Source organism: Hippocampus guttulatus, chromosome 10, assembly GCF_054856545.1.
Source record: "Hippocampus guttulatus isolate MCC_2025c chromosome 10, RoL_Hgut_1.0, whole genome shotgun sequence".
Classification (NCBI taxonomy): domain Eukaryota; kingdom Metazoa; phylum Chordata; class Actinopteri; order Syngnathiformes; family Syngnathidae; genus Hippocampus; species Hippocampus guttulatus.
The window spans coordinates 3,217,701-3,241,447 of record NC_141270.1 but is presented as its reverse complement, the minus strand read 5'-3'; the positions used below and the strand labels follow the sequence as shown (position 1 = coordinate 3,241,447).

General features: G+C 45.1%; 3 protein-coding genes across 3 annotated transcripts in view; 2 read left to right on the top strand and 1 right to left on the bottom strand.

The window, feature by feature from the left end:
* The window catches only part of adam12b (ADAM metallopeptidase domain 12b), a 47,285-nt gene extending 37,771 nt beyond the window's left edge, over positions 1-9,514 (top strand). The window contains exons 13-23 of the mRNA XM_086122600.1: positions 1,248-1,337; positions 2,173-2,368; positions 2,470-2,578; positions 3,611-3,809; positions 4,276-4,353; positions 4,838-4,946; positions 5,217-5,355; positions 5,766-5,880; positions 6,948-7,208; positions 8,319-8,494; positions 8,635-9,514. Of these exons, the coding sequence (XP_085978726.1) occupies positions 1,248-1,337; positions 2,173-2,368; positions 2,470-2,578; positions 3,611-3,809; positions 4,276-4,353; positions 4,838-4,946; positions 5,217-5,355; positions 5,766-5,880; positions 6,948-7,208; positions 8,319-8,494; positions 8,635-8,686 (1,524 nt within the window). The 3' untranslated portion in view covers positions 8,687-9,514. The remainder of the gene's footprint in view (positions 1-1,247; positions 1,338-2,172; positions 2,369-2,469; positions 2,579-3,610; positions 3,810-4,275; positions 4,354-4,837; positions 4,947-5,216; positions 5,356-5,765; positions 5,881-6,947; positions 7,209-8,318; positions 8,495-8,634) is intronic.
* A 391-nt stretch (positions 9,515-9,905) lies between these two features.
* edrf1 (erythroid differentiation regulatory factor 1) lies at positions 9,906-20,817 on the bottom strand. Its single transcript, XM_086122545.1, has 25 exons — positions 20,353-20,817; positions 19,616-19,830; positions 19,307-19,373; positions 19,102-19,227; positions 18,882-19,006; positions 18,649-18,787; positions 17,952-18,053; positions 17,749-17,870; positions 17,551-17,662; positions 17,336-17,483; positions 17,150-17,261; positions 16,949-17,060; positions 15,702-15,995; positions 15,541-15,612; positions 14,344-14,476; positions 14,074-14,265; positions 13,792-13,992; positions 12,910-13,125; positions 12,597-12,823; positions 12,352-12,510; positions 12,115-12,264; positions 11,852-12,005; positions 11,642-11,757; positions 11,084-11,238; positions 9,906-10,988 (listed from the first exon to the last, which is right to left on the bottom strand). Exons 1-25 carry the CDS (start codon positions 20,434-20,436, stop codon positions 10,826-10,828), a joined length of 3,696 nt encoding a protein of 1,231 aa, XP_085978671.1. The 5' UTR covers positions 20,437-20,817; the 3' UTR covers positions 9,906-10,825.
* A 618-nt stretch (positions 20,818-21,435) lies between these two features.
* Positions 21,436-23,627, top strand: LOC147198922 (autophagy-related protein 16-1). The gene is made up of 6 exons (XM_086122126.1): positions 21,436-21,629; positions 21,701-21,764; positions 21,859-21,940; positions 22,012-22,085; positions 22,577-22,828; positions 22,887-23,627. The coding sequence occupies exons 1-6, from the start codon at positions 21,542-21,544 to the stop codon at positions 23,002-23,004; spliced, it is 678 nt and encodes a 225-aa protein (XP_085978252.1). The 5' UTR covers positions 21,436-21,541; the 3' UTR covers positions 23,005-23,627.
* Positions 23,628-23,747: the final 120 nt, after the last annotated feature.

Sequence of the window (23,747 nt, the reverse complement as noted above, 5' to 3'; positions counted from 1 at the left end):
CATCTCTGCAGAGTATTTCAGTGGCTTAACTCTTTTGCCATACTTTTGCCACGTACAGTTCGGTTGCGTTTAATTTTTCAGAACAATACAATTCATTTTAAACATTTTGTTGAGAAAGATTAATTTCGGTTAGCTTTTATTTTAATTGAATCATGAAATATATTTTTCCCCCATATGTAAGAGCGGTGTTTATGTTCAAACTGTGCATCATATAAGAGCGATGTGGAATAATAGTAAATGTACTTATTAGGAATAAAACCGCCGCCTCTTTTGTTTTTTTGATGAACACTTAGGCCTACCGTGTTACTGTAATTGGTCATTATGGGTTATTTTCGAGGTGCTACACAACTGAGACACAGCATATGGAAGTGGTTTGTTATAAGTAAACGTCAAGTCAAAGTCCTGCTGTATTTCCTTTGTGAAAAGTTGTCGACCTTCGGGTTGCGGTGTCATTTGTGCATAATGTCGCTGCTTGTTTGATGTGCAGTCGCACTCATACGAGGAGATGAAAGCCGACTTTTGTGTCCTCTGTAAACAAAAAAAGCTTCTGTCGGGGTAGATAAACAGTCCATCTCCGCTCAGCTGTCAGACGTGCAGCGCTTCTCTCCGTTACCTCCGAGACCCACCAAACAACCGCGCCGAGACCACTAAAGCGAGTTAAATTCTTTTGCGTGATGGTGCAATGCGTGACTTACTCGAGGAAATAAAGTTGATGTGTTTTGGCATCTAATAAAAGATAAAAATCGCCTCGGGTTTTTTTTGCTCCACCCCCCCCCCCCTTGGGTTCTCCTTGTGGGGGGCGGGGGTCCTGTCACCGTGGAGATTCTTTCTCTGCCTCAAAAAAGTCTTGTCCACCATGGACCAAGTCAGTTTATGTCACGTCACGCTTTGAAGATCTCCAGAGGAAGGTCTGCGCTCCCAATTTAGGTCTTCTTCAAAGCTGACGATTGCTCCGTGAGTCCCAAGAGACTCTGATCGGCAACGCCAGCTTTTCTCTCAGTCCCCCAAAACGGAGATCGGGTCCACATGCTGCTGAACACAGCGGTCACAACCTTTTCTACATATGGACCTGTTTCACCTAGATTAATATTTCCACCTTAAAAAACGCCTACTAGAACATCTGAAACGTCCACGGGCAATGCAAACCACCTGCGGCAAATCAGCCATGAATTCATACTTGGAGTGCTGATTTTGTCTGTTCGATGCGGTTTCTTTCAACTGGTTGTCTCTCCGCTTCCTCTCCAAAGGAATGTTTGAATCCATGCTGCAACGCCACTACTTGTACACTGAAAGGAGACGCCGTGTGCGCCCACGGACAATGTTGCGACGACTGCCAGGTGACGCTTCCGCTCACGAGCTTGACATTGACAAATGCTGCTGTCAAAAGCCAAGTGCACACATACCAATTTTTATCATTTGAGCCTTAAAAATGTCGTTTTGTCACCATCTCGTGGCATCTTAGTGCCAAGGAACTATGTAAAAGTGAGTTGAGGAGATTCATATGGACAAAAGCAATGCGTTACCGCCATCTTGTGACACCTTGGTGTCAAGGAACTACATGTCGGTGTCAGTTGATATTCATCGATTCAAAAGCTGCCATCTGGTGGCATATGTAGGCAATTTTAGATCGTATTTTTTTATAACGTCACTAAGGAAGTCTAATTTGCCAAGCACCAAAGTTATTCAAGTTAATGCAAAGTAACGTCCCCCCCAAAAAAAACTAAAATTGAAAAAAAAAATCATGAATGAAATAAAATGAAAATGCTTTAAAAAAAAACCACTGAAACTACAACTTATGTTCATATAACTAAAACTAATAATTTTAGTGAGGATGTTCTTCATTTTCACCTTTGTCAGTTAATATATATGAGCTTTCGGTAATCATTTTAAATGTTTTCATTTCAGTATTGCTGTATGTCCATAAAGAAGGAAGGAAGGTCAAATAGTCTGAGGATTGTAGTTTACGTTACATGATTACACGATACTTTTTCTCTAAACTTGCACTCAACAACTACTCCAAAAAAAATTTTTTTTAACTAAAACTAATCATTTTTTAGTTAAACTAGCTCTTCACACAAGAGGTTATAACGGAATGAAAATGAATGATGATAAAATCCCAAAGCCGTCCCAAGTCTCACATCCAAAGCTCTGATGTTTGATTGATTTTTCCAGCTCAAACCGGCGGGCACCATGTGTCGCGAGTCCGGCAACTCTTGCGACCTGCCCGAATTCTGCACGGGCGCCGACCCCCACTGCCCGGCCAACGTTTACCTCCACGACGGCCACGCCTGCCACGCCGTGGAGGGCTACTGCTACAACGGCATCTGCCAGACCCACGAGCAGCAGTGCATCACCCTTTGGGGTCCAGGTCACTTTTCGTTTTTTCTCTTCTTTTTCTTCTACTACGTTGGCCTCTGAACGGCCCTCTTTGTGTCATTTATGTTTGAACCCGTGCCGTCCTGTGCGCAGGAGCCAAGCCAGCGCCGGGTATCTGCTTTGAGCGAGTCAACTCGGCGGGGGACCCTTACGGGAACTGCGGGAAGGATTCCAAAGGCTCCTTTGCCAAATGCGATGCGAGGTGGGGCTCTGCAGCTGCACGGCAAGGGTTCGAGCAGGGCTGGGTGATCTTCATGCTCAAGTTATTCATCAAGGAAATTCATTCAAAGGATAATAACGTTTTGTGATTGTGAATATGGACAGTTAGTGATTCTAAAAAATAAAAAAAAAGGGACTTTCAAACAACTACTACTTTAACGCCCGTGGAGCAGCAACACATACAAGCAGAAAATACAGCAAAGTGTTCTCCCTGATCTGTGGGAAGAATGACTCTTCCTGGAGCTTAATAGGGGACCTTCTCTGCCCCGTCTTGTTGCTGTTCATTTAAATGCTGTTTTCAAGGAAAATGTAACAATTAGCTTAATCTGTGTCATTAGCGATCGTCATTATGGAGGCAATAGGCCAGCAAAACCATCAATGATTCAGACAGCTAATTGAGTATTCATGCATCGTTTCATGCTTTTATTCTTGGTTGGATTCGCTAAAAGCCTTAATGAGAGTCCAAATTATATTTTTAAGGGGAAGAACAAAAAAAAAAAGATTGTGTCCCAAAGTATTAAGCATTTTGATGTAAATATTAGTCATCATGATTAATTTTATTTTAGGCGCTCAATGTCATTTTCCAGCATTATAAAAAAATATGATTAAATAATATATCGGATAAAAATGATGAAACGTAAAATATATACAGTACATAATAGTAATTGTATCAAACATCCAAAAATATTTTATCATACTTTTTTTTTTTAATTTAAGCGAACATTTAATGAGTCCACAGGTATGAATCCCTTTTTCTCAACCGTGGCTTTTCTGATAATGACTTTCTTGAGGCCTCTGATTGGCTAAAATAGCGTCGAGTAAAATATTTTTTCTTTTGCTCTTCATGTGGACAGATGTATTGAAACTCTTTTTAAAAAAAACAACAACAACCACCACCACACTACAGCCAAGCAGTCTTTTATTATTCTGTGGCTGAAAGGCCCTCTATGTGCTTCACTGCGTCTGTGTTGTCTGATTCTTCTTTTGTTTCCTGTGCTTTTGTTGTCCTATCCAGAGATGCAAAGTGTGGTAAAATCCAGTGCCAGGGCGGCGCCAACCGGCCAGTGATCGGCACCAATGCCGTTTCCATCGAAACCAACATCCCGCTTCAAGAGGGCGGCCGCATCCTGTGTCGAGGGACGCACGTTTACCTTGGGGACGACATGCCCGATCCGGGTCTAGTTCTGGCTGGCACCAAGTGCGGAGACGGGAGGGTGAGCTATCGCAAAATGCAAAAAAAAAATTTAATGCTACACCCTAGATGAAGACAATTCCACCATGTATGATTAAAACAATCACATAGTTCAGCCATTTAGTCTGCTATCTTAATGCTAACGCTAAATAGCATGTGCGTCGCAGTTCTGTAACGACTTTACGAAACAGCTTGAACACAAACGTGCAGCGCAGTCACACAGCCTTCATCCTCGGTATTGAACGACGTATCAATGCCGTACTGATGAGTTGAGACGTCTCACTGAACAGTGTATTCATCTGTCTGTCTTGCACTGCCCCCAACTGGCCACGGCAGCCACAACCGCTGCTTGCACACACGTGGAACAGCAACACATGGGTTCCAAGCGCAGTCATTGTGTGAATGCTAAATGTGCACGTAGCAGAGGGTTCACTCGAGTTAGTGAACCTCACCATGGTGCTTCACTCTGCGTTTCCCCCTGTTGGCAGGTGTGTTTGAATCGCCAGTGTCAGAACATCAGCGTCTTCGGCGTGCACAAGTGCTCGGGAAAGTGCAACGGACGTGGGGTGAGTACAAAGTAGCGGCGACTCAATATTTAATGGCGCCGCAGCCTGTCTTACACTCTAATTGACTCGTGAGCAAGTTATCCGTTTAATCACCGCAGCTACTTGGCTAATTAAAAGCATGTTGACTTGACGTTCCCACTTCATACGCTTCTTTTTTTTTGGTCTTTTGCTTGTTTGAATGTGTTCTCAGAATCAGATCAAAACAAAGTTTATCAAAAGCCGGTTGTGTAGTAAGAGGACTTTGGTCAGCATGCATTTTGGACTTCTGCTAATTCAACGTGGCTAATTCAAGGCAGCCTCTATGATCGCCCTTGTTTCGTCTTCGAATCTGTCCACTTCCTTCTTTTTTTTTTTTTTTCCTTCCCAACTCTTGTTAAATACAAGCTCCACCTTTTTCGTGTTTAAATGAGTTTAAAACACCCGTGGGATAAAATACAGAATATTACTTCACTGTATAACATGACATTATCATCCACCGTTTCAGGTGTGCAACAACAAGAAGAACTGCCACTGCGAAGCGCACTGGGCGCCCCCGTTTTGCGAGGGGGCCGGCTTCGGCGGAAGCATCGACAGCGGGCCGACGAGATTGGCAGGTAGCCCTCTCGCAATGATTTCACTGCTGAACCACAGCTGTTATGTGTCACAACTCTTTTCTTGGCTGTTGCGCTCTGAATTTCTTGGAATAACACAACTCCCATTGGCCTCTGCGGTAAATTACACCGCGCCGTCATCCTAAAAAAAAAAAAAAAGTGACTCATTTTGAAATGATGACTCCGCCCTTCACGCTCTCTGCGCATGTCCTCTGGTCGTCATGTGGCCGTAGATGTGTGTGCATTAATGCGCGTCTTGTATGTGGCGGTCAGCCGACAGCGCGTTGGTCACCGTGGCCGTCCTGGTGGCTGCCAGCGGCCTGCTGCTGGCCAGCGGCCTCGTTCTCCTCAAGAGGAAGACGCTGCTGCGACTGCTCTTCACCCACAGGAAGAGCACTTTGGAGAAGCTCAGGTCAGCCCGCAAAAATCACACGCAAGGCAGCTTCCCAATCATGGTACTGAACTCCGTGGCCTTCGCTTTGGTGTTGCGCTCTGTTTTCTCAGTGCCCTTAGTGTCCTCTTGTATAATATTAGACTCCCTTTCAAGAGGCACAGAGGACACATCTCAATTTTGGTTTGTTATTGGCATGTCAGTCCAAGCAGTGCAACATAGTCGAAGCAAATTTCTACCTATCTATTTATTTGTTTTAAGAATGTTGTTTGCAAAGGAGCCATTAAGCAAAAAAAAAAAAAAAAAAAAAAAAAAGCAGCTCACCTTTATTACCTACTGTAGCTTTAAAAAAAAAAAGTTGCATTTCCCATAATAGAGGTGCACTGACATCTTAGAAAGTATTCTGGTGACCTTTTCATGACCTTTTGCAGATCCATCGAGGCCAAGAGGCCCACCAGCCCAGCCAGGACACAGTTCACGTGCAGACCATTACCACAGCGTAAACCTCCCCCCAAACCCTGCGGACTGGGAGCCAGCATCTACAAGGTGAGTCTTTTATTGATTTATTTTTGGCGGATCCATTTGGGAATGTGCGCTTCCTGTCATCAATTCAGCCTCCCCTAAAAAGGAAATATGAATGAAGTTGACAGAAACGCATTTTGTTGAGATGAGCTTCGAAAAGCGTTCTGAATAGCAAGTCGGCAGAGGTGATGAATGTTGGCAGCAGACAATGAAAACACGTTTTGATCATGACACGCAGAATTTATTACAGACCGTACATATGTTAGCAACTTTTTCTGAACGTCACCTCTAATGTTGTAAACTTTGATGACGTTCACTCAAGTGGATTTGTATGTTCTCCGCTTTATGATGTCATCGCAGATCATATGATTTGTGAAGACAAGCATGAGATGAGGGAGGAGGGTGAAAATGAGATGTTTGGTTTGGAGGATAGGGAAGGCTTGATGTCATCTGCGAAGCAATTAAAATGAAAACCGAATTTACACGAAATGGCAGAGGGTGTGGGGACATTGATAACAAAGAGCAAGGACCCCAGGAGAGAGCTCTGAGGAATACCTGTGGTGAATCCAGAGCTGTCAATTGTGATGGACATCACCTGCCTGCAGTCTGGTTTCTGCATCTGCTTGAAGAAAACAATTATTCATTCTTGCTTTGGATCGACACCGATTTCAATCCCAAAGTGCAGAAGAATCAGGATCCGTAGTTTTAAAAGGTGGCGTGTTAAGCACAAAACTGAAACATGTCAAATGTCAGTGCGGAAATGAGTCGTGTGGTTTTTAGGGTTAGTAGAGCTTGGTGTCATCCGCAAAGGAATTAAAGTGATAATTGATTTTATGGAAAATGAAACCCAGAGTTTTGGGGGCATTGCCAATGAAGACCAGGGTCCCCAGGACGGAGCCCTGGGGAAGAACCTGTCGTGAGTGGGGAAGTGTTGGATGTAAAAGACTTTCGCTGTCTGCCGCAATCTGGTTTCATCGGCAGTTAATCATCTGTACTTTCGATTTCCACCCCAAAAACACTAAATATAAGTATCTCTACTATCAAAATATGACGTATCAATCACAAAACTGAGTGGGGTTTTTTCCACCCAGCCATCCCTGCTGAGTGCCGAGCCTCTGCTCCCGCCGCACAAGTTCCACTCGCACAGCCTGCGCCGCCTGCCGCTCTACCAGCCGCTGCACATCAGCCAGCCCATGCCCGTGTCACTCAGCGTGGGCCAGCCCACGCTGCCTCCTCTGCCGACCCGACACAGGCTGCCCCCAGCCGAACGCGCCGCCAATGCTCTGTCGTCGCCCGCCGTGCCGCCTTTCCTCAGTCTGCCCCGCCAGCCCGCATCCTACCAATTGGGCCAGGTATGTCGACAACATGTGAGCACAGAGATGGTGTGAAACGCACGCTCTCGGATGGCTGACGATGAATTCCCAAGATGCAACGCGTCGAGACGTGTGGGCTAAATGGTCATTTAAGCCAGATGAAAGGCTGTCTGCCTCCTAAAAAGTACGCCCTGTTTTGCAAAACAAGGCGCCGGTAGCAGAGTGGTCAGGTTCTAATCAAGCGGAGAGACGCCGTGTCACACAGCGGATAAGAGATTCAATCAAAAGGGCGGCGGGTGCGAGCCGAGCGGCAACCCTCGAAGGAAAATGTGTTTAGCCGCTTACCGTGAGACGTGACGCCGCCTCTGTCACCGCTAATATTCGTGATTGGGAAAGGCTTCTTTGAAGGCCAATCACGTCCGTGCAGAACATTCGTTGCCTTTCCAGCAAAGTTCTGTCAGTGTTGCAGCAACGTATTGCGTCAACTCTGAAATGACGAGAGAGAGAAAAAAACCCCACATTTATTTCTGGACTTTAGATCCGGAGAGCTCAAATCGCCGATCCCCATTTAAATGAAACAATTGCCATTTAGCCTGTTTCAGCCTCCTAGACCCCCCCCCCCCCCCCCCCCACAAAGTCACTCATTAATATGATCCATCCATCCATTTTCTGATCCGCTTTATCCTCACAAAGGTGGGGGGGGGGGGGGGGGGGGATTGCTCAAGCCTATCCCAGCTGTCTCCGGGCAGGAAGAGGTGTACAGTCATAACGGCCTTCCAATGGAAACTGTAACTAAAATCTGGCCCGAGACAAAAATTAGTTTGACACCCCTATGCTAACTACTCGCCCATCGTGCCCCCCCCCCCGTGATATTAGATATTTTTTAAAAAAGAATAATAATAATGACATAGAATGTAAAGAATTCACCAGGGGTTTTTTTTGGTTTGATTTTTTTGGGGTGGTGGTGTGGCGGTTGCGGCTTTTACTTCAATTCAATTGATGTGGTTGCTCTTCCCGCCTTGGCCACCTGGAGGCAGTATAATCCAGTCATCGCGACACACCCAAAGAAGAGTTTCACAACTGACTGTGGAAACTGCATTTTTCTGCCTCTGCATCACACAAAACTCTGAACTGCTTGGTCAACCGCAGGACTTGGACAAGCCCAGTCCTCCGCAGAAGCCGCTTCCCGCCGACCCGCTGGGCCGAAGCGCTCGCCTGGGTCACGGCGCCTCCGCGTTGGGCCTTCACGTCCCCGGGAGAGGACCGCTGCCCGTCCCCATCCCCACTGTGCCCAAACCACCATCCGCGATCCCCTTCCCCAGCAGGTTGGTCCGAACGTCATCATTCAATGTCGAGTTCACGTGTGTTTATCGTTTCACTGCTTCTTTAACTCGCCTATTCAAGTCCCGTCATCATGACTAACATTAAAAATGTGTTCTTGTTTTGTTTTGTTTTTTCCTTTCAGACCCGCACCAGTGTTGCCCTACAGACCACCAAAGAGCCCCAAAAACTGCTGAGCATCTCCCAGGTGGAGCGAGTCTCTCTCTTTCTTTTATTTGCACTAATTCATCACGGAGGCTCAGCTGGACTGGTCGCTGCGCCTACAATGGACGCCCTGTGTGTCAAAAGAGCGGCGGAATAGTTGTGTGTGTGTGTGTGACACACTTTTTGGGACATTTGGAAGCAAAAAAAAAAACCGAAGACGCTGACATCACATGGTCGGTGGTGCTCTCCCACTTAAAGGTGCTCTATCTTGTCCTCGCTCAGGTACCAATGGACTATTTATTTTATTTGTCGCACTCTTCCGCGCTAGGAAGATTGGACGCTTATGTAGGAGGCGTTTTATACATTTAGAAAGCAAAATGTGTGTGTTTTATAACCGTAGGTGCAAGGATAAAAAGGACCCAAGTCACTTTGTCCTCCTTCAATGTGCAAAATCAAGTGTGTGTAAATTCAGACAAAAAGAATTTGTGAACGAATTGGATGCAGAATGAAGACATTTGAAATTTTATACCACGCGTGATGCCGTTGAAGTAAACTGATATATATTGACAATGATTTTCTAATTTACAGCCAAGCTTGGTGATCATGTGATCCGCATTTTTAATGTATTTATTTTTCTCCATATGCGTGTTGGGCAAAATTTTTCTCACCATAGCATCGCGTTTTGGATTTTTGGTTGTGTTTCTTCCTCGACCTCAATTTTACTTTTTCCAATAGTGTACAGTGTTGCGTGCGAGTAGAAAAACATACGGCGCGCAATTCTGGTTCAAATTTTTGCTATTTTTTACATCCCAAGTGTGTGTTTTATTTACATAAAGGCTACAAAAGCCATTCAAGGGCCACTGCATATGTGTATGGCTTCTGTTTTTGTCATTTTGGAGTCTCTCTCTCTCTCTGCCCCCACCCCTCCCTCCCTCCGTCCAGTCCCAGGAACATGAGCATTCGGTACCACACTGCCACCTTCTGCAAAAGGCAAGTGATTACAAATCTCATCCCACACAACAGTTTTGACCAGGCCTCATATTGGACCAAATCAAAATCACCAAACGTTGACGTTGAAAAATACCCATTGCTGTATTATTTTAACGCATCGTGAGCAATTACAGGGGATGACATGACACTGAATGCCATTTCTATTGCTTTGTTGCAAACATGTACATCATTAAATCTACACACAAAAAAATATATACGGTCTCCAAAAATAAAAAAAAAGAGGGGAAATAATCACAATAATCACATTCCAAAAAGTTTATTTCTATATCACAGCAAACATGCCCAATATTGAAACATTTTTACATAATTGCACTGTTTTGGTTTTGAGAAAGCAACATGAAAAAAAAAAGATCACCGAGCACCAACGGAAGCTCTGGATATCAAAAATAATAAAAATCATTCTTGATTGAGCACAGACAGCACTGTCGTGCCGACAGTCACGCTGACGTCATGCATGTAATGATCTGAAAGCGGGATGCCCGCAAAAATCACACCCTCACTGGGTCTCGTATGAAAGGCAAAGGCTCTCCTTATGGCTCGCATCACCGAAAGTCGCTTGGATGGTATGTGCCACTCTTTGTCATGTCGTTTCTGTGCAGTGGTGCCTTGAGATACGAGTGACTCGGTGAATTCAACTCGACGCGCTTCAAAACAAGCAGCAGTTCGACAAATAGTGAACAATTCATCAAAAAAGGAGGCCTCAAGCAATTTCGTGCCACGCTCAGTGGAAATTTATCGTCAAACTTAACACAAAGGGAATAATGCTCTGGTGTATTTAAAAATGGCTTAAAGGCTGCCTAAAGAAAGGCACCACTAGCTTCATGCTAATGCTCACTCGCATCGATGTTGCGCTGCTTTCACACCTTAAGCAACAGATCGAACAGAAACGGTTCAACAACATGTATGCAGACAGTATCACAGTACTCGCTATAGTCTTTATCCTCTGCGTAGAATGACTCATAGTGCTGTACTGATGAGGTCAGAGAAGCTTTGGTGTGTTGTTATAAATCCCTGCTGCAAATTTGAATTTTCACCCGAAAGCTTGAATATCCCTAAAAATGTGTGAGTATCGGATAAACCGTGCAACTTGAAACACAAATCTAGCATCTTCAAAAATGTGCAAGTAGTTTTTCAGTCCGCAATATCTAAAGAAGGCGTCGTCACGATAGCACGTTAGCGTCGTAGCCGTCGGCGTTGGGCGTAAGCTGCTGCAGAAGTTCGGCGTACAGGCCGACACGGGCGAGCAGAGGCGTGTTCTTGTCGCAGCGCAGCAGCTTGGAGTAAACGTTCTTGTAACTCTGCAGCAGCTCTTCGTCCTTTTTGCTGCACGTCAATAAAATTGTGAGGCTCTCGGCGTGTCAACCGAAGGATGCAAAACTAGTTTTGTTTTTTTCAGTGGGGGGGGGGGGGGTCCTCACCTGGGTTTGCGTTTGGTTTTAGTCATGAGTTTGATGAGCTGCAGGAGCAGATCGGAGAAGCGTGACTCAAACAGAGCGGTCAGCTTGGTCACTTCCTGGAGGTTCAGTCCTGGCGCAGGGCAACCCGAAGATCCCGGAAGAGCTGCGTTGCTTCCCTGCACATCGCGGAAGAGACAAGAGAGGTGAGTGCCTCAGCACCGCAGCACCACCCGGTGGACATATTATGCAAAATGGGCTGATGACAAATAAGGCGCTACCTTGATTCTCAAGTTCTGTGCCCACGTCAAGTTACTTGCATAAGAAAACCGAATTATCCATTCAAATAAATTGAAATTGAATTAACCCCCCCCCCCCCCCAAAACAACCCAATTTGGGAGTGGGCGTTATTTAAATGTTTTGGGTAAATAGCATTAATGTATTAAAAAAAAGATGTATAAAATCCTTGCTCTGATTCCTGCTGATGACATCCAAAGAGTTAATGTTATGCCGCAGGCCGTGTTAAATCTTTTTTGTCGAATTTGCGATTAGACTGCAACCCGGTGGGTCTTGCTACACAACCTCGGTCTGCTCTTCAAGCAGTTCTTTGTGAATCATCTGGAAGGCGCAGCGAGTCTCCGCAATGATCTCCAAAGCGGCAGTCAGGCTCTTCTGCTTGGCCGTGCTGCTGTTCTGAGCTGCGGGGCGAGACACAAAAACGCGGAGCGGCGGCATTGAATTTAAAACGCCACGATCCAAGTAGCAAGACTCGTAGATTGCCGGGGAACGCACCCGCCATGGTGAACTCGGCGAAGGCCACCCTCTCCAGTAAGGCGCGGAGCAGCTCGCACGGCGCATCTTTGAGGCTGAGGAACAAATACACGGCCTTGCTGTAGTGGAGCTCGGCCAGGCTGCGGTGGTGCTTCCTCAAGCGCTCGTCGCCCACCTAGATGGACGTTTGCACACGTTAAAAAATCTGTCACTTAAAATCAACGCAATTTTTGTCGGTAACGCTGAGATTTAGTCGAGGGAAGCCATCGCCGGTTTTTGCCCACCTGATTCCGGAAGCAGCTGTGGTACATGGAGGCCAGGCGGTGGTGGATGGTTGCCGCTCTGTACTGGTACAGCAGCTGGCGGGCGGACTCGGTGTGCAGGTCGCAGTACTTGAGCGATTTCATCATGGCCTCAGTCACCTCTCGCTCAATCTAAAAAAAAATGTTTGTTTTTTTGAAAAGACGTGATTGATATCAGTTGGCGGTTTGGAATCCAAAGTGACCAAGTGAGGTGATAACCTGTTCCGGAGCCTTCCTGGAGAGAGGCGCGTAGTCCTGCAGAAGTGTGGCCAGTGTGAAATATGTCGTGGACAGCTCCCAGTTCACGCTGTCCCAAATTGGCTGGTGGTTCTCACGGCATGTCAATGACCTCATGGCACGCAAGTAGTAGTCGATGGCCTGGTTATTTTGCCAAAAGACAGGAAAGTGCCAAATATCAGTACGGCTGTGTCGGACTTTTGCAATCGTTGACCGAGACGCGTGACCTTGTGGTAGTAGAGCGCCTCCTCCGGGGAGAACTCCCCTCTGCTGTCGTCCACGGAGACGGCCGTGTGGGCCTGGGCGCAGATCCTCATCAGCTTGCCCGTGTTGCACAGCAGCAGCGCTTTGTTGGTGCTGTCCCCGATGGCCTCAAAGTCCTTCATGCCCTTCTCGAAAAAGGCAAAGCTCTTTTTCCACATCTCTTGCTCGGCGGCGGACACCGAGGTCTTGACTGGCCCCAAAAAAAAAAAAAAAAGTCACGGCGGATTGCTGGCGAGAAACACCCGACGTCTGCGTTTTTGGTTTGAAGGGTCTCACCCTGCTCCGTCTGCATGGCCGCCGCCTGGTTCATGTAGTAGACGCCCATCTCGTTGCGGATGTTCCCCAGCCGCTTCAGCACCTGAGCCAGCTGATCCGACGCCTCCTCCTTGAAGGCGTGCGAGACGAGCAGCTCGTAGGCGGCCTCGTAGCACTTGCTGCTCACAAACAGCTGGTACTCGAGGTCGGTGGCCAGGTCGGTCGCCATGTTGAACGCTGAGTGTTCAAATTGGAAGTGTGAGTACTGAGCACCGACTAGTCGCAGTTTAAGATTCACAAATGAGTCACACCCGCAAGCCCCGCCTCTTAAAGGCACACGCTTACATTTAATTTGGGCTGAAAATGGGTCCTCGACTAATTCGAGTACCTCAGTTCAATAAAATGCTTGCGGGATTTTTTTTTTTCTCCCGAGTACCCGCTTATTTACACTGTCGGGAAGAAGAAGTCAAGCTAACCGCTGCTATGCATAGTTCAAATGTAAGTATGAAATGTTGATGACCTAAAAATGAAAAGATACTCGGCCATTTATCATAAAGTGGAAATGTGTTCGGTCTATATTTATAGTTTAGACTTGTTCAATAACACTTTTTGTCAGACCTATACCAGTAGCAGGTACCGATAGCGTTGCTACTTTTGATACATATAATTTCAATTAAAGAATGGAGACATAATGGTGAACTCATGTGTCACATGGCTTATATCGGCATCCATAACGAATACCGAGACCTTAAAACAAGGCCAGTATCGGCACGATACCGACACCTGGTATCAGATGCTCGCCCATGCCTAGTTTAAACGATTAATACAGGCAATTCTAAACATTTTGTGGGGGCCCTCAGTCACCAACTAAGACTTTATTGTACTGGTGTCGGCGTCGCTGACCCTGGCAGCTGCTCTCCCGATGTAGGCTGTGTAAGATCTCCTGGTCCTCTTTGGTCTGGTAGCTGTACTCCTCCTGGTACGCGGCTCTGTTGTTGGAATTCTGGGCCAACATCAGCTGGATGTCGCCGCACAGCGAGAGGCAGTGGCTGTGGAAAAGGAGCGCCTGCGGGTGGAGCGCGCCTCCGATAGCGCAATAGGCATCTGCGAGGGGAGGGGGGGGGGGGGCACGGCGAGGACGGCGACGTGATGAGAAGGACTGGACTTTGCTTTCAGCGAGCTTACCGTAGCTTTGCAGGGACAGCTTGATGTAGCGCAAGGCTCGGCCGTATTTCAGCAGGTTGGTGGCGGCGTCGGACAGCACGTAGTACGCCTTGGAGGCCTTGAGGAAGAGCTGCAGTTTCATCTGGTGCTGCCAGGTGCCGGGAATCATGCCCGAGCGTGTGGGATGCTTTTGGTCCGCCTGCGAATGCCCCACTGAGACAGACCACGTGAGGGGTAAGAAGCCAAAAGTTTCCACTGTCTTGCTAGCATCATGCGCGATCAGATGGTGACCTCTTTCGAGGAAAGGAGAGACGCCTTTTTCCGCCGCGCTTCCGTCTTCGTACTTGAGAGGGATGGGCGTGTTGGGGTCCACGGCCGGGAGCTCGCTCTCCTTCTTGATGCTGCTATCGACGGCCTTCAGACCCTGTGCGGTGTTATGCGGACACTCCGATCAAACCGTCAGACCAAGATTGCAATTTTCCCTCAAATACTGCCCGGGGGCATTTATTGACTCAACTGCGGTGTACGCAGAACGTTTTGCTTAAGTATATTTTATGCTAAATATATGAGATTTGGTCCCAGGGTAAACACAGCAAACACTTTTGTGTGCTTTTGAAGGTTTGGAGTTTTTTTTTTTTTTTAATAAACAAATACAAAGTCACGTTTACCCCCCCAAAAAAACTCTCCTTGTTAAATTTATTGAGAATTTTTTGATTGGGGAAAAAACAACCTTACAAGGATTTTTCCAGTACATATTGCCGCAAAGTTTTTTCAGTGTAAAATCGACTCTGAATATTTTACCCTCAACTTTTACTCGATTTAGACTGTGGCCATTTTATTTATTTATTTATTGGGTTAAACGTACTCTTCCAAATTGACTGTGTACTAAGCGTTTGATTTTTATCATCTTGACACAAATTCAAATAAATTAAATTAAATTGTAACACTTTTCTGATTTAACATTTTTTGATTACATTTAATCCTTTATTTTTTTAGATTCGTGTATTTAATGTGGTGTTTTTTTTCAACTCCGGAGGAACTCTTATTTGCAACAATGGATGGGGAAAAAAATCCTATTTAGAAACGGAACAAAAATCTGTTCATTTGTTGGTGAAAATGAATGGACTGCGCTTTAACTGCATTGGCACTGTCGAATTTCTTTTACATGGATGGCAATGGCAAGTGATGAAAAAAGTGGAAAGGGGTGTGGTCTGGACGGGGCGACCAATCACAACAAGTAAGACATCATACACGTCCAATTGCAGGGCTGTTTACAATCGGAAGATGGAAAGACTGATCGGGAGAGCTTGTGAAAACTCAATAAGGTACCTGACCCCCCCTAAAATTTTCTCAACTGATTTAGACGATTCACTAAAATGATCAATTTAAGAAATAAAATGGCGGATTACCGCGTATCCGCGGAAAATTGCCATCCCTGCTTTTAGGCATCCTGCCTTCTTAAAAACTTTCAATATCCCGCAGACTTGCCTTCAGCACATAGTTGAGGACATGTCTGCATCGCTCCTCTTTGTCTTGTGAGATGGGGAAAGCGCAACCCGGCTGCAGCGACAGACAAAAAAAAAAAAACGTAAAATATTTAACGCACAGGTGACGAAAAAGCAAAATGAAAAAATAAAAAATACACTGACTCGGATCAGCTGAGTGGATTTGTATTTCTCCGGGACCGACAGTTCTCCGACAGAGCGGATGACCGCCACGGCTTTACTGGCGTCCTGCATGCGGCCCTGATTCTCCGAGCTACTATCGTCGCTCTCGTCCTCCAGGTCGTCGTCGTCATCGTCGTCTTCCTCTTCACGGTCATCGTTACTGTAGCTGTCCTCTGAGCCGCAGGCTCGGAAAGACTCGCCTCCGTCGTCGTCCTCCTCCTGAGGTTCATCGAGTTGGAAAAGCTCGGACAGCATGTAGTGGGCCGAGGCGATGATCTGTGTGGGTGGGTGGGGGGGGGGGGGAAGGTGAGATTGGGACTGGTTTGTGGAGTTGTTCTCTATGTTTTATCTTTAGTTTGACAGTAATCGTTGTCAAACTAAACATAAAACAAAGAGGAGTACACATTGAGTGTTTAACACGACCACATAGCTTTTAGCTTAAATTAATTCCGTTTCGCTTCATTCTAGAAAATAATGCTCAACGCCATACATGGACTAACAAACAAAAAAAAATCTAAACATTTGGAAGAAATGACTACAATGAGTGCAGCTTACTGTCTTAAAGTCGGTATTATACTGCCCCCAAGTGGCCAAGACAAACACGTACAAAAAGGAGCGGCGCAACGTCTGCTGAAGTCAAACAAAAAATGTGGCAAAAACGGTTCACACAACGCAAAAAATGTTCACACTTTATCTCAAATTTAATATCGCCATTTTTTTTGTTTTATAAAGGGCAGTGTTAAGAATGAATGATACTTACGTTAAAAAAAAACATTAAATTTTTTGTTGTTTTGGGGGGGGAAATTGTGTTTTTTAGGGGGTAATGTGTTTTTAATAAACAAAAAAAAACCACTTGTAAAAAAAAAAAAAAACCAACAACGAATTAACAAAAAAAAAAGTCTGTTTCTACAAAGTGTAATTATTGTACTTGGTGTTGTATTCGTGTAACTTTAAAAGGCATGAGTGAGTGATGTCAAGAGCTGGAGTTGTTGTTGTGAATTCCACTTTTCTCATCACTAGCCATTGCCATCCCCGTTTGTCCATGCTTGAGTTTTGCTCTACGGCAGCTCCTTGCAAGTGTTCTCATTATGACAACCATGGCTCTCCTTGCCCAAATAAGAGGGCATTGACGTACTTTAATTGCCCCCCCCCTCCCACTTCACTCAAATGTCTGCCTATCTGAAGTTGAAAGAAAAGTACCACTGCGTAGTGACGCAAAAGAAACTCACCTGGGGATGCCTGTCCTGGTCCAGAAGTTTGACGCAGTTTAAAAGCAAAGTTCGGATCGTGCCGTAGTGCTTTCTGTTTTCTCGGGCCTTGAGCATCAGGTTGCATGCCACCCTGAAGCGCAAAGCAAACCAGTCAGGGCAGGTTTTTTTTTTTTTTCACCCCCTGCTTATTTTTTGTACCAAATAAAGACATTTTCCTACTTGTAAAGCAACACAGCCACGGGAAGCGTGAAGGGATTGTGGCTCTTCTCCTCTTCGGCCTCCTCGCACAGTGTCGTCAGATCGTAAAGCTTGACGATGTCGCTCCCGCTCGCTAACGATAGGGGACAGGCGATTGTTTAAAAACATGGCCGCGCATTTCAAATGTTTAATTCCCTCCTCTGCTACCTTTGAAAAGCCAGTAGGTGTGACCCTCTTTGGTGCAGTTGGACTTGAGGAAAGAAAGGATATTCTGAGCGATGTCTTTCACGACCCTGGTGGAAAAAGTCGAGTTTTCCAGATGGGGGATGTCCTCTGTCTTTATCATCTCGTATTTCTGTGAAACGCAGATTGAAATGGAACAACGGCCGGCCGACAAAAGGGACGCAAATTCAGACGCTTACCTGAACGATACCGTTGACGTGAAAGCACATGACCAGCTCGGGGACGTTACACATCAGATTGTCCAGCCAGTAGTCGATACCGGTAAGGATATTGATGGGTTTGTTGTTGTCCCTGGGTGGGAAAAAAGTCTTAACACGCTCTTGTCAAAATTCCGCCGGTGCTGCTTTTTAACCAACAATTCCATCCCAAATTCCAACCTGAGTTTGAGGCTGACAGCCGGGTAGCGCCCGCCTCCGAAAATCGGCATGTTGGAGCCAACCAACATATGAATATCCTCAAAGGTCCACATGATATTTCGCACAAAGTCATTCCTTAAACCCTGTCGAGTACCAAAAATAAATAAAAAATTGGCGTTCAACCGTGAAGTGCAATCGCGTCCGCTCGGACCGAAAGAACTGACCTGGCTGTTTTCGCCTTCGTTAAAGAGCGCTGGCAGGTTTTGCTCTTGGGGCGCCGACGTCACCTGGCCTAAAGCGAATTTGCTGTCCATGGGGACGCGTTCCTAAAACATTTGAGAAGTCACAAATTCATTTTGGAATATGGTGATGGATACTTTCCAGACCCACCCTCCTCCATAGCTGACAATCCAAGAGACCGTATGAAAAAATATAATAAAACAAGGCCCAAACCGATACGGAATTTTAAAATGTTTTATTAGGCCGATGCCAATTCCAATATCTCGCAGAGCAAAATTCTGATGAACAATTAATCAGACAGAAAATATATAACAAGCAATAGATCTACAAAAATCTTTTTTTTGCTATTTTTGGGGGGGGGGGGAGCACAAGTCTTTATCTTATTTTGTAATGCGTTAATGTAAAAAAAAACTTAAAAAATAGCACAAATCAGCAAAAAAATTGACCAATTTCTTTCACACACAAAAAATAATAATTTCACCATGTCTAACGTCAAAGTATTGCTTTGCTGCCCTCTTGTGGCATCTTCAAGCAAAGGAACTACGTCAAGGTGAAAAGCTTCATGTGGTGCTCTACCCCTCATCCCGAGGCATCCGTTCCTCGTGGATTTTCCCCCCATTGCAATGTATCCATCGCCCACCCGCCGCAATGTGATTGAGCGATGTCAAATGATCAATGGACCTGTTTACAAGCGGCCGACTCTTCCGCGTCGGAGCTGGTGAAAGCGGTGGGCCATGACGAGCCGAACTCCCGCCCGCCGCACTCCTCGTCGTCGTTCAGGTTCTCCGCCACCGGCTCGGCGGCGCAGTCGCCGTTAATACTGCAAGAAAACGCAGACGTTTTGACGATTAAGACGAACTGCTCAGTGACATGAAAACTCCGCCTGATTGTTTGGAGTCATTTGACACACTCGCCTGTAGTAGAGGAACTTGGACAGGATGGCTTTCTGATACCAATGCTCTTTGCTCTTCTTTTTTCTTTGCCACTTCTGATCCATCAACCGCTGGTAAAAGTCCTTCAACCACGTCCAATCGCCCGTCTACAACGCAGACCAACATTTTTTTTTTCCCAGGCTTTTTTTCTTTCATGCCATTCCACAGGTGGCAGATGGGACTGGACGGCAAACGGCAGGACCTGCGAGGATCTCATGAAGAGCTCTTGGATGTCCAGCTCATCCAAGAGGAGGGTGCGACCCACGCGGTGGACGGCCATGCTGACGTGCGATTTACTGTAGGGGATTTTCAACAGCTTCTTGATGTTCTGTCGGGGGGGTGGACGCTTTGCATTAACGGCGTGTTTACAGAGACGCTTAAGTCAAGGTGCGGCCTGTCCCACGGACCTCTGAATCTGACACGACGTCGACGTCATCCCCGATGCAGTCGATAAAGTCATACGCCATTCCAAAACTGTCCCAAAAAAAAAAAAGCATTTGAGGCATCAAATCTCACAGCACACCCCTGAACTAAAGTGTCACAAGAAGTGGGCACACGGGTGAATTATGCACCGACTGCCATCTAGTGGAAAAGGCGTTTAACTGTTCTGACCATCGGTCATTGAACATAAAATTGTAGTACATAAATAATTCTACGGGAGATAAATTTTGACTGGTTCAAGTTTCTCTATCCCACCACCGAATGACATCAGCCACCTTGAAAACGGCTTGCCCTTGCTGCTGGAGCCCAACACAGTGGTGCCAGCGGTGCCCAGCTGGGCGTTCTCTCTCAGCCAGTTGGCAGGGGGCAGCTTGAGGTCGGTCTTCTCCTGCAACAGGGCATACGTGCTGGCAGGTGGGGCGGCGCAGTACTTGACCACAGCACAGCTCTTGATTTTACTGCTGCTACTTCCCGAGCATATCGCCGAGTCCTTCACAAGTAACAAAGCAAGTGCGCGTTAACCCAAACAAAATCAAACACACATGATGCTGGGACCTCAATGCATCCCACAATGCAACAACAGACGGTCACAGCGTATCTTGAAAAGTATTGAACGACCGATGGTTACAAGAAGAGTAATAAATAGATTGTACAAATTAGTGCAGTTCCCCCTCTGTGTCTTGAACCGAACTGTCTGCTACCGTTCATAAGATCACAAAACATATGGACAGAAAGTGCTTTGCTTGTATTAGTTTTCGAAAAATCAATCGTCTCAAACAATATGATACGACCATGTATTTACAGTCTTTGTACAATATTTATTACCGAATGTCCAAATCTGACGTTAATCCTGTGATAATGAGACAACAAACATGTAATAAACGACGGAGCCAAGTATTGCTCGAAAACTAGTTTTTATTTGAATTTTGAGTGATCCCACGGTCACGCTACACAATACTACAGTGAGTGAATGATTTCCAACACAGTATATACAGCAAATCTTTCTACTTACATGCTTGTTGTTGTCTCCTGTGGAGATGATGTTTTCTTCCTGGGCATGATCCCCAGGCTCTGTGTACCCACCTGACGAGCTCATACTGGACAAGCCACAAAAACTAGACGAGCTTTTCCATGGCTCTGCCAACACACTTCAATCATCAATGGAGCTAAAGTTGACGTCTACTAGCTTAGCATGCTACAATCTCTTACACAGCCACTGGAGATCGGACACGTTAAGAATGCGGGGGACAAGACCACGGGATTCGGGTTAACGCTGAAGGAAACTATTTCGTTTCATGTTGTCAAACTTAGAAAAGTGCAGTCGCCACATTATGAACAAATGAGCTTCTCCTCCTCCCCCTAAGCGACCAGTTGGCGTCGCGTCTCCTGACGACACATAACTTCCGCTTTTTCCAAAAAATGATTTCGTTTACCAAAATATTCGTATGAAATGAAATACAAGCATTGAAAATTACGAAAAATACAATGACACCGAAGGAAATTTTATTTTATGTTAATTTAAATACAGATAAAATGGTTAAACTCGAGAACGTGAACCCGGAAGCACTTGCTCGGCCCTGGTTCTAGAAGAGTTGAGAATATTATTTTCTCTGGAAAGAACTGGTAGGAAATTGGTCAGTTTATGTAATATATTTTAAATTTATCGTTTTAAAAATATGCAATGCCACATTTTGTATCATATTAAATTATGCTGGTTTGCCTTAAACATTTTCTGATTTTTTTAATTATTAAATATATTTTTAAAAGACCCAGGTAAACTGTGCACTTCATTATATTATACACTAAGACAATACAAAAAACAATAGCAAAGAAAATAATAATAATCAAGTGAAAAAAATCCACATGAATAGCAATTTTGGTTTAGCCGTATTTTCAACGGTAGTACAGAATAATAAAAATACGCGCAAATTAACAAAATAAAACAAACAGGCTATCGTGTTATCTTCTACGACTACTTTCTATTATTCACATAATTATAAAACGATGATTTCAGTCAGATGCTGATTGTGTGAAGGTGGAGTCACGGTGCCAACTGTGGGAGGGGCATTCATCAGCTGACGGCAGCGTTTTAACAATCAGCTTTTGTGTCCTGCTACCACACAATCGGGCGTGGAAGATTCAGAAAAACTCAATTTGGTGAGTCAGAAGAGTAAACTTACGATATTTATGTGTGAAGTAACATGGCCAACTGGAAGAATCATGCGCGTGCTCAACTGCAACTCAGAGACCAAACAGAGAAACTTCCATACGAGGGCGTGTATACAAGCTGTAAGATTCCCAGTTTTATATATTTGAGATATTCAATGCATTTACTACCCTTGACTTGACCCACGTTTTAGTGTCTCAATTGGAAGAACGCTTTGAAATTCGCCGGCAGTTTTTCAAAGATCTCCAGTCAGCAAGGTTAGAAGTGTCAACTTTTATTTTGTCGTACTGTAGTAATTTACCCAACTTGTTGACACTTGACAAATAAAATGTCAACATCGACTTAGTACAGCTCAGAAGATGGAATAAAAGTTGGGGAGAATGTCAGACTACTTCAACTTGGCCTCAGAGAAAGTGAGCATCTTGCTGAAAAGGTAAGAATAGAGATTGAACTTTGATTTTCTGGAGCACCTTCGTGGTATTTTCTTGTTTTGTGTCTCTTTAGTTGTCTCAGACTGTCTCGGACTTGACCACCGTCATGTATCTGAAAGATGCTGAGTTGCAACACTGGCAATCACGGTAAGAATGACCTCCAGCTGGTGGGTTTGATGGGGTGCAACTTTATGTATATTGGTCGGAATCTTTCAACTTACTTCTTGGAATGTAGGGTTCCAAAACACATACATTCCTCGGACTAACTCATTAGTTGTGGTCCCAGAACAGATCCCTGTGGTACCACACATGTAAAGTCGTGTTTGTTGATTTTGATAGTGTGCAACCTCCCCTTGTCCTAATTGGGATATTTCAAAATGGTAGTAGTTGTTAACCATTTGATGGTTTAATAAAATCAGAACAAAATTGTTGTGGCCCCAGAAAAGATCCTTGCGGTACCCCCATATAGTTTTTGGATGCTTCTGACCTTTTGGACTGCTACGTTTGTCAAGTTTGATCATGTGCAACTTCCTGTGCGCTCGTAACGTTTCAAAAGCCACATTTAATTTTATGATTGTTCTTCCTTTGTTTATGTCAAATGTAGGCTTAATCAATAATTCTTGACACTTCCAATTCAGCGTGTCCCACCACCGCCAAGAGGCTATCACTCTGGCTAAGGCAAGCAACGTCCTGAAGGCAACCCTTTATCAGCATGAGTACACCATCGAGCAACAGACTAAAGAACTGGCCACCCTGCACGTGGAGCAGAGCGGCCTGAAGGAGGCGCTGTCGCAGGCTTGGCGCGAGAAGGAAGATCTCCTGCGGCGATGGATGGAGGAGAAGAAACAAGAGGCAGATCGGCTGAATAAGTACAACGACGCACAGGAGAGGTACGCGCAAAGACGTACATCAGATGGTTTCCCAGACTCATCAGGCGATTTTCTGCAGGTGGCAGCGTGTGGCCAGGCACTTGAAGAGGCACCTGTACAGGAACAAGAAAGAAGCCAGTGAGCCCATCGCAGCAACTCTTAAAAGTGACGCTCAAATCAATTTTGCTTCCTCGTAATGGATAACAGCAGCATGTTAGTGGTTAGCATGTCCGCCTCGCAGTAGAGAAGTCCCGAGTTTGAATCTCGGCTCGAGCCTTCCGGTGTGGCGTTTTGTAAGTTAGGTTCAAAAGACTGTCATCACCTGATTAAGGTTTAGCAAGTAGTCCAAGTGAGATTAATCATTTCTAACTGGTATTACAGTCTTTGTTTTTGACCGCAATGATGATGTAATAAGAAGTCGCACCTCATCAAAGGACTTTGTGTCACCTTATTACACACTTGATGTCGCAGGATGTATGTCCTCAGTCATCTTATTTTTGCAGGGGTCTTCTCAGTGTTACTTTTAAAACAAACTAGCGTTTTCCAGGCGATGCAATTTGTCATTTATCTACAACAGGCTTGTCTCATTTCCATCATGTGAGTTGTCAACTTTTAACTTGCTGAAAGTGACTGAGAAAATAAGCTTTAACATTTTTAATCCCTTGCTTGAAATGTGTCTGTTAAGAAAATTAGCAATTAAACATGTTTAAAAAAAAAGTGTGTTTGGTAATAAACTGCTCAATGTTTGTGTAAAATAAAATAAGCTAACTGTCCTGAGAAATATGGTAATAAAGTTCACCGATTTGCTAAATTAGCATTATTCTATTAAGTATAGTGTCTTTCTGATGTCAAATCTCAGTGCATTGTAATTCATCTAATCACTTTATTTCTTTAATTGAAAGTAGTGATTGCCGTCTTCACCCCCCCCCCCCTTATGCAT

What these genes read in the sequence shown, in the direction of transcription:
- LOC147198922 (XM_086122126.1), top strand. Translation starts at nt 21,542, where the DNA reads ATGGCCAACTGGAAGAATCATGCGCGTGCTCAACTGCAACTCAGAGAC. An exon ending in AAAGATCTCCAGTCAGCAAG is followed by an intron (nt 21,765 to 21,858) that starts GTTAGAAGTGTC and finishes GACTTAGTACAG; the next exon opens with CTCAGAAGATGGAATAAAAG. An exon ending in TTGCAACACTGGCAATCACG is followed by an intron (nt 22,086 to 22,576) that starts GTAAGAATGACC and finishes CTTCCAATTCAG; the next exon opens with CGTGTCCCACCACCGCCAAG.
- edrf1 (XM_086122545.1), bottom strand. Translation starts at nt 20,436, where the DNA reads ATGAGCTCGTCAGGTGGGTACACAGAGCCTGGGGATCATGCCCAGGAA. An exon ending in CACCTACTGGCTTTTCAAAG is followed by an intron (nt 17,262 to 17,335) that starts GTAGCAGAGGAG and finishes CCCTATCGTTAG; the next exon opens with CGAGCGGGAGCGACATCGTC. An exon ending in AAAACCAAACGCAAACCCAG is followed by an intron (nt 10,989 to 11,083) that starts GTGAGGACCCCC and finishes ATTGACGTGCAG; the next exon opens with CAAAAAGGACGAAGAGCTGC.